This window comes from Entelurus aequoreus, linkage group LG02 (assembly GCF_033978785.1).
Source record: "Entelurus aequoreus isolate RoL-2023_Sb linkage group LG02, RoL_Eaeq_v1.1, whole genome shotgun sequence".
Lineage (NCBI taxonomy): Eukaryota > Metazoa > Chordata > Actinopteri > Syngnathiformes > Syngnathidae > Entelurus > Entelurus aequoreus.
The window spans coordinates 7549594-7559593 of record NC_084732.1 but is presented as its reverse complement, the minus strand read 5'-3'; the positions used below and the strand labels follow the sequence as shown (position 1 = coordinate 7559593).

Genomic DNA, 10000 nt, shown 5'->3' with positions numbered 1-10000 from the left:
TTAATAATAATAATAATAGATTTTATTTGTAAAAAGCACTTTACTGCTACAGTGTATTAAAAAAAGAAAAAAAAAAGAAAGATAATACAAATAAATAAGAATAAAAACTAAAACAGCCTAATAGCTAGAACTAGTGTGCATATATCTAAAAAAATGCTTCTTTTTTTTTTTAAAAAAAGAAGGGTTTTTAAGCCTTTTTTAAAAGCATCCACAGTCTGTGGTGCCCTCAGGTGGTCAGGGAGCGCGTTTCACAGACTGGAACGATGGGTATCGTTCACATTTGAACCGATTCAATACCAATTCCCGGTACATGGAAATAGACTTAATAATATTAATAATAATAGATTTTATTTGTAAAAAGCTCTTTACTGCTACAGTGTATTAAAAAAAAAAGAAAAAAAAGAAAGATAATACAAATAAATAAGAATAAAAACTAAAACAGCCTAATAGCTAGAACTAGTGTGCATATATCTAAAAAAAAGGCTTTTTTTTTAAAAAAAGAAGGGTTTTTAAGCCTTTTTTAAAAGCATCCACAGTCTGTGGTGCCCTCAGATGGTCAGGGAGCGCGTTTCAACGATGGGTATCCTTCTCATTTGAACCAATACAATTTCAATACCAATTCCCGGTACATGGAAATAGACTTAATAATAATAATAATAGATTTTATTTGTAAAAAGCACTTTACTGCTATAGTGTATTAAAAAAAATAAAAATAAAAAGATAATACAAATAAATAATAAATAACAACTAGAACAGCCTAATAGCTAGAACTAGTATGCATATATCTAAAAAAAAAACTTTTTTTTTAAAAGGAAGGGTTTTTAAGCCTTTTTTAAAAGCATCCACAGTCTGTGGTGCCCTCAGGTGGTCAGGGAGAGCGCTCCACAGACTGGGAGCGGCGGAGCAGAAAGCCCGGTCTCCCACTGTTCGTAGCTTTGTCCCCGGAGCCTGTCCGGAGTGGAAGTGTCGTGTGTCGTCGTGTGTTAATAATTATTATTATTTTATTATAAAATCTCTTTTTTTTTTTTATTGCACCATTTTAAAAATGAGCTGATTATGATAACTGCTGTCCAGTCGTTGTATCTTGTTTCACTATCATATTAACATTTTCAAGTATGACAGTAAGCTGCAATTGCAGTTGCAAGTCCAAGACACAGGATGGCGGTAGTGCACAGTTTACGGTGTATTGTTTCGTTTTTTTGTTGCGCCCTAAAAAGTGTTAATACTGTAAGTTTTGTACTTATACACACCAGCTGTTGGATTGTGATGTGCATTTTAGTTGTAGTATCAACAAATTTGGAGGTGTTGAAATCGCCATGTAAAATCGCTAATGCTAATCAGTAGCATGTCCATAGCAACGGCAATTTATATTAGCATTTTTAAAAAAAAGTGGAGCCTTACTTTACTTATTTTGGAGCGCCGGTTTCTTTGTCGGCATCGAAAATTGCAACGTTGCCTAGAGTTAGCTTGTCTGAGTCCGCTCTCAGTGCTGCTGGAGTGATCGGCAAGTGCTCAAGTGCGAAGTTGGCGTGACGTCAAGTACCGTAACATGGCACCGTTGCCAGGTCGGAGCGGCAGTATTCGGTCGGTGTCAAAAAAGTACCCATCCTTAAGACCGAGTAAGGTATCCGTGTATGGTCGATACTGTAGCGATTAAATCGATTTTTTTTTTTAAATCATGAAAATATTATTTTTTTCCGTTTTTTTTTTTTTTTACAAACTCAGGAAATAAATCTGTGGACATAGGAGGACAAAAACAAATTATTATACACTAGCCACTTTATTGTGCTTAAATATCGCATGTAGCATTCAATACATAAATTGGTATCGATTTTCGTCGATACCAGAAAATTCTAAAAATAATAAAACAAGCTTTCTTTTTAGCTTAGTTTAGACTGTAAATAAAACGTGATCGGTGTCGGATCCTGACTTGAGATCGACGGGCGTCACTCATTCCGATGCGTGTTTGTGTCCCTTAGGACCACACAGGCGTCCTGTCTGGTGGACGAGCCCAAGCAGATCGGCCAGTACAAATATCCCGAGAAGCTTCCCGGGCAGCTTTACGACGCGGACACCCAGTGCAAGTGGCAGTTCGGAGCCAAGGCCGCCTTGTGCCGCCTGGACTTTGTCAAGGTAAGACGGCAATTCATTTATATTCTCCTTGGAAATTTTCTAATCAAGTAGTCAAACAAAATGGTCAGATTTCTGACGTAGGCCACTTACTTAACAGCTAACAATGAAGGTAATGAGAGTCGATCTATTTAAAAAAAAAAAAACATTTTTTTTTTTTTTTTTTACATAAATAAATACAATCATGTGTGCTTTTACGGACTGTATCCCTGCAGACTGTATTGATCTATATTGATATATAATGTATGTATTGTGTTTTTTATGTTGATTTCATTTAAAAAAAATAAATAAATAAAAAATTTAATTCTTGTGCGGCCCGGTACCAATCGGTCCGGTGGTTGGGGACCACTGCTCTAAGGTACAGCTCCCGCGTCCTTCTATTTATTCAGGAGTTCCACAGTCAACATCACTGAGGCCGCCTCTAAAAGGAGTGGTCTCACATATCACGCAAAGGAGCTCCAGTACGCACAATACGTGACAGAATGTGCTGGGGGGGCCTTGTGATTTCGCCTTGTCTCTGCTTCGTCTGCGTGCTGTCGTCCTGTCTGCGTTGAGGTCCTTGAAGTCTTTGGCTGTTAGCGGGCTAAAACAAAGATAACTGAGGCCACCCCTCAGACAAGAAGTTTTGTCCTTGCACAGATGGAAACATTTCAGCTTGAGGAAAATAGCTAATAACTATAGCCACGGACTTTAAGCATGCTAAAGTTGTGTGATAATATATATACATGATTATTCTAACAACAGAACACTAATCACAGGTTTTGGATGTTTTTTAGAGAGCCATATGGGCGGGGAAATGTGCTCCTATTAGCTGGGTTGTTAGCCGCCTCATATTTTCCGTATTTTACGAATTAGAATGCATGAAAAATGAGAAAAAACATATGTGTTCTTGTCTTATGTAAGGATTGTGAATGGTAGGCACAATTCCCTTCGACCTTGTGGGGACTTCCGAGTCTTTCCCAGAGTCCGTAGAAGAGTCTTGGTTCTGAAGAGCACCACACGGTCGGTTCTGAAGGGCACCACATGGTCGTGAGGAGCATCTCCGTCATGCGAGGGTTGGCCACAACATCAACGACGTCCCGCATAAATAGACTCGGCTTTATTAATTGGCCTCATCTTTGCCAAACGGCCTCTGACCCTCCGTGTTTTATTCTTGGTTTGAATTCCTTCAATGGAGCCCCCCCTCCACCCCCCATCACCACTACTTACCCTCATCCTAGTCAAGCCCCCGCGGGCTGGATGAGGTCTTTATGTTAGTCGGTATTCATGGTTGTCCATTCAAATGGAAATGTGGTTTGAAAGACGACATAACATCGTTCTAGGAAATACTCTCTCTGACTCCTCCATTTCTGTTTTGTAAAAAGAAATTGACCCAAAAACTAATACATATAAATATGCACCGTTTATTTAGTCTCAATGTGAACATTGACAATGGTTGCTTGTGAAAGATAATATCTGCTGATACGTGTTTGACACAGGAGTTAGCCACCAAAACTGTTTACATTACAGGTCAAACTATGATTAGACTCCAGTATAAACACCCACAGGCCCCAATGTGGCCCCAATGTGGCCCCAATGTGGCCCCAATGTGGCTCCAACGTCACTTGCATGTGCAGTTCGATAAAAGTGAAACCAAAGGAAGTTGACCGGATTCCATAAATCAGTGGTCACCAAACTTTTAGAGCCCAGGATCCCTGGTCTCAACCATGAACCAAAGCAAGATCTACCCCTGCACCAACTATGACATATATACATACATATACAGTATATATATATATATAAGTATATATATATATCAGTGTTTCCCACACATTCATTTATTTGTGGCGGCCCGCCACAAAAGAATTATGTCCGCCACAAATAAAATAAAAAAATTAAAAAAACAATTTTTTTTGTTGTTGTTGTTGTCCCGTCCAGCTTCTCAGGCAAATCATATAGTTCAGTGGTCCCCAACCACCGATTGGTACCGGGCCGCACAAGAAATTTAAAAAAAAAAAAAAAAAAAAAAAAAAAAAAAATTTTTTTTTTAGTTAAATCAACATAAAAAACACAATATATACATTATATATCAATATAGATCAATACAGTCTGCAGGGATACAGTCCGTAAGCACACATGACTGTATTTCTTTATGAAAAAAATACAAAATACAAAAATTAAAACAACCCCCCCCCCGGTCCGTGGGACAAATTTTCAAGAGTTGACCGGTCCCCAGCTACAAAAAGGTTGGGGACCACTGCTATAGTTGATGTAGATGCCCATATAGGCTGTTCAGATTTACTTTACAAAAGAGAAGTGTAGGATACTTCTCTTGTTGCCTTATTTGTATTTGACCACTACTGTTTTCTGTTTATTTGTTACTGACTGTGGCAGGACACCTCTGCCTCTGTTTCACTTTATGTTGCTGGTAAATAATATGGTTGTAGTAGTAGGCTAAAGTTAAATTATTTAGTATGCACTAATTAAAGGGGCAGAGCTTTAAGAGACATTTAGCTTTTATATTTTATAAGATATATTTTTTGTAAGAACCACAATTAATAAATATATTTCAGTGAATAACTTATTGTTAAAATCTGTATATAAATATGTACATAAAGTGTTGTAATTATATTGTAAAATGGATGGATGGATGGATGGACGTTTAAAACAAACGGTTATTATTAATTAGTAAGTATACATTTTTTGAGCCTTTTTGGAGAAAACCATATCATTGTAGTAAATTATGCAAATGTATCGATGATGTCATGGGGACCACGCCCATAGCCACGCCCATAGCCACGCCCCCACCGCCACAGGTATCTTGGCAATTTATGGGAAACACTGTATATATATATACGTGTATATATATATACATACATACACATATATATATATACATACATACATATATATATATATATATATATATATATATATATATATATATATATATATATATATTATATATATATATATATATATATATATATATATATATATATATACAAAAATGTACTAGGACTGTCAACCGATTAAAATATTTAATCGCAGTTGATCGTAGTTTGTTCGTAAATAACTCAAAATTGATCGCGATAATCGCAGATGGATATCGTTTTTAGTCTACCCTCTACTGATAATTTTCACACAAAAAAATGTTTGTAGTCATTTATGGGCGGTTGTCTCTCCCTGACCGCCTGAGGGCACCACAGACTGTGGATGCTTTTAAAAAAGGCTTAAAACCCCTTCTTTTAAAAAAAAGCCTTCTTTTTTTAAATTAGATGTATGCATACTAGTTCTAGCTGTTAGGCTGTTCTATTTTTTTAATTTATTTATTTTTATTGTCTTTTTATTTAAATTTTTTTTTAATACAGTGTAGTACTTTGAGGTTGTTTACTCAATGGAAAGTGCTTTTTACAAATAAAATATATTATTATTATTATTATTATTATTATTATTGAGTGCCAAAGATCGACGGGTTGGTCTCACACTTTATATCGTGTACAAACCGTTACTAAAATATGGACTTTTGTGGCGACTGTAACTAATTATTCATATTTACATTGTTTCTTACGGGAAATGTGCTTCACTGTACACACTTTTCGATTCACAGAACCAGTGAAACCCGTACAATAACAAAAAAAAACAAGGTTCCGCTGCCTGGTGTGGTGTGACATCTCCACCTACTGGCCTGGCATGCACATGACAGTGGAACATTTTCTGCGCATTATGCAAGACTGTGGTTTCAGTTTTTAGCAACAACTTTTTCATAAATATGAACTAAAATGAAACATTTGCCATGTTTTATCAGACTCCATGTTCTTGTCTTCAGTACCACTTCTGAGGCTGTCTCCAACATTTCTTAGCCCGGGTCCTGGGTGCAGGCGGGCCCAGTGCCAGGACCGGCAGCCAGTCTCCCAGTCGGGGTTCTAAGAGCCCTCTGTGCTCACTCGCTCTGTCTCCGCATGGTCGGGTCACATGACACACACAATCATGCTCCGTTTCTTTAACCCTCAGGGAATCTTTCAATGTTATGAAGGTTTTAGGTCCGAGGACCCGGTAGGGTCTCATTAATTAAAGTCTTAAAAGTAAGTCATATCATTTTCAATGCTTAAATATCGAGATCAAATTCAGATCTATTAATTTATGTAATTTTTCTGTTACATTTTTTTTTGCCTTTTGCCCTTTTTGTCAAGGGAAACACATTTGTTTCCCTGTGGCAAACACACTATGCAACACCCCCCCCCCTGCCCCCCCCCCCCCCCCCCAAAAAAAAATTCAGAAGTCAAATATTTGATGCAAAGTAATTTGAGCCTTCAATAAGTCAATAATTCACAACAACATTGATTTTAATTTATAATAATTGTTTGAGCATTGACCGTTTTAAGGGAAAAACCGACATTAGTAGACCCTTGGACCCTTAAGGATCCCACTCATAAAAGTGTTAAAAGTAAGTTCTACATTAATTATTTTTATTTTTACTTTTAATGCTTAATTCTGTAGGTCATCTTCAGATCTATCCATTGATTTTGAGTTTTTTAAATTTTTTAAAAGTATTTGTTATTTTTTTTTTGGTATGTTTTATACCCTTTTTGTCAAATAAAACCCTTTTTGTATTGCATAAAAAAACAATTACGCAATATTTCCCCCCCAAAACTTAGAAGTCAAATATTTGATGTGAAGTATTTGGAGCCTTACATACGTCAATAATCCACAACAACATTGATTTGGATTCATAGTAATTGAAAGTTTTAGATTAAAAAAAAATACCCTTAAGGGTCCCATTCATAAAAGTGTTAAACAGAAGTCATATATTAATTTTTTTTAACTTTTAACACTTAACTTTGTAGATCAACTTCAGATTTTTCCAATAATTATAAGTTTGTGTTTTTTTTAATGTTTATGTTTTATACCCTTTTTTAGTATGGCATGAACAAAAAGGCAATATTTTCCCTCCAAAACGCAAAAGTCAAATATTTGATGTGAAGTATTTGGAGCCTTAAATAGGTCAATAATCCACAACAACATTGATTTTGATTCATAATAATTGTTGGAGCATTGACCGTTATGTATATAAAACATGACAGTAGAAGACCCTTGGACCCTTAAGGGTCCCACTCATAAAAGTGTTAAAAGTAAGTCATATATTATTATTTTTTTTTACTTTCAACACTTACATTTGTAGATCTACTTCAGGTCTATCCAAGTTTTTATCTTTTTTTTAAATGTTTTGTACCCTTTTTGTCAATGAAAGCCCCTTTTTTTGTATGGCATGAACAAAAATGATGCAATGTTTCCCCCCCCAAAAACTCAGAAGTCAAATATTTGATGTGAAATATTTGGAGCCTTTAATATGTCAATCATTTATAACAACATTGATTTTGATTCATAATAATATTTGAGAATTGACCGTTATAGATAGAAATAAACATGACAGTAGAAGACCCTTGGACCCTTATGGGTCCCACTCATAAAAGTGTGAAAAGTAAGTCATATTTTAATTTTTTTTTTTTTACTTTTGACGCTTAAATATGTAGATCAACGTCAGGTCTATCCATAGATATTAAGTTTTTAATATTTTTGTTATGTTTTTGTACATTTTTAAACCCTCTTTGTAAAAAAAACTTTATTTTGTATGGCATAAAGAAAGATTATGCAATAGTTTCCCCCCCAAAACTCATAAGTCAAATATTTGATGTGAAGTATTTGGAGCCTTAAATAGGTCAATAATTCACAACAACATTGATTTTAATTCATAATAATTGTTTGAGCATTTGACCGTTATAGATATAAAAAAATGACAGTAGAAGACCCTTGGACCCTTAAGGGTCCCACTTATAAAAGTGTTAAAAGTAAGTTATATATTATTTTATTTTTTTAACTTTCAACGCTTACATTTGTAGATCTACTTCAGGTCTATCCAAGTTTTTATCATTTTTTTGTATGTTTTGTACCCTTTTTGTCAATGAAAGCCCTTTTTTTTGTATGGCATGAACAAAAATGATGCAATGTTTCCCCCCCCAAAAAACTCAGAAGTCAAATATTTGATGTGAAATATGTGGAGCCTTTAATATGTCAATCATTTATAACAACATTGATTTTGATTCATAATAATATTTGAGAATTGACCGTTATAGATAGAAATAAACATGACAGTAGAAGACCCTTGGACCCTTAAGGGTCCCACTCATAAAAATGTGTAAAGTAAGTCATATTTTCATTTTTTTTTTTTACTTTTGACGCTTAAATATGTAGATCAACGTCAGGTCTATCCATAGATATTAAGTTTTTAATATTTTTGTTATGTTTTTGTACATTTTTATACCCTCTTTGTAAAAAACATTTATTTTGTATGGCATAAATAAAGATTATGCAATAGTTTCCCCCCCAAAACTCAGAAGTCAAATATTTGATGTGAAGTATTTGGAGCCTTAAATAGGTCAATAATTCACAACAACATTAATTTTAATTCATAATAATTGTTTGAGCATTGACCGTTATTGATATAAAAAAAATGACAGTAGAAGACCCTTGGACTTAAGGGTCCCACTCATAAAAGTGTTAAAAGTAAGTCATATATTAATATTTTTTTAAACTTTCAACGCTTACATTTGTAGATCTACTTCAGGTCTATCCAAGTTTTTATCATTTTTTTTTGTATGTTTTGTACCCTTTTTGTCAATGAAAGCCCTTTTTTTTGTATGGCATGAACAAAAATGATGCAATGTTTTCCTCCAAAACTGAGAAGTCAAATATTTGATGTGAAATATTTGGAGCCTTTAATATGTCAATCATTTATAACAACATTGGTTTTGATTCATAATAATATTTGAGAATTGACCGTTATAGATATAAAAAAATGACAGTAGAAGACCCTTGGACCCTTAAGGGTCCCACTCATAAAAGTGTGATAAGTAAGTCATATTTTCATTTTTTTTTTTAACTTTTGACGCTTAAATATGTAGATCAACGTCAGGTCTATCCATAGATATTAATTTTTAAAATATTTTTGTTATGTTTTTGTATGTTTTTATACCCTCTTTGTAAAAAAAACTTTATTTTGTATGGCATAAAGAAAGATTATGCAATAGTTTCCCCCCAAAACTCAGAAGTCAAATATTTGATGTGAAGTATTTGGAGCCTTAAATAGGTCAATAATTCACAACAACATTCATTTTAATTCATAATAATTGTTGGAGCATTGACCGTTATAGATATATAAAAAATGACAGTAGAAGACCCTTGGACCCTTAAGGGTCCCACTCATAAAAGTGTTAAAAGTAAGTCATATATTAATTTTTTTTTACTTTCAACGCTTACATTTGTAGATCTACTTCAGGTCTATCCAAGTTTTTATCATTTTCTTGTATGCTTTGTACCCTTTTTGTCAATGAAAGCCCTTTTTTTTTGTATGGCATGAACAAAAACGATGCAATGTTTTCCATCCAAAACTCAGAAGTCAAATATTTTGTATGGAGTCGGAGCCTCAAAGAAGTGCGGCGATGAGCTCGGACGTTGACGTTTACCATGCACGGAGCTCTGGGTAGCAGCTGACGCCCGCTAAGGGGAAGAAATGATGGACGTCCTCTCCTGACCTCGCCGTGTGTCTCTTTTTTTTCTGGCCAGGACATCTGCAAGTCGCTGTGGTGTCACCGCACGGGCCACCGATGCGAGACCAAGTTCATGCCCGCCGCCGAGGGTACGAGCTGCGGGCCAGACATGGTGAGGAGCGTTGGTATTATTCTTAGATCCACCCGGTCCAGGCCAACATCCTGGCCTGCCTCCCGTTTCTTGGCAGGAAACAACATCAAGAGACGCATTTTTCTGAGAACACACTTTGAAACGGAGCAGTTTCCGGAATGAGCGGTTGATGCACCTCGGCTTACTTCTGAGC

At 35.2% G+C, this 10000-nt stretch overlaps 1 protein-coding gene across 1 annotated transcript in view; it reads left to right on the top strand.

The window, feature by feature from the left end:
* The window catches only part of LOC133665337 (A disintegrin and metalloproteinase with thrombospondin motifs 18-like), a gene marked incomplete at its 5' end in the record, with an annotated part of 121263 nt that overhangs the window by 40743 nt on the left and 70520 nt on the right, over positions 1–10000 (top strand). The window contains 2 exon segments of the mRNA XM_062070609.1: positions 1980–2133; positions 9733–9828. Of these exon segments, the coding sequence (XP_061926593.1) occupies positions 1980–2133; positions 9733–9828 (250 nt within the window).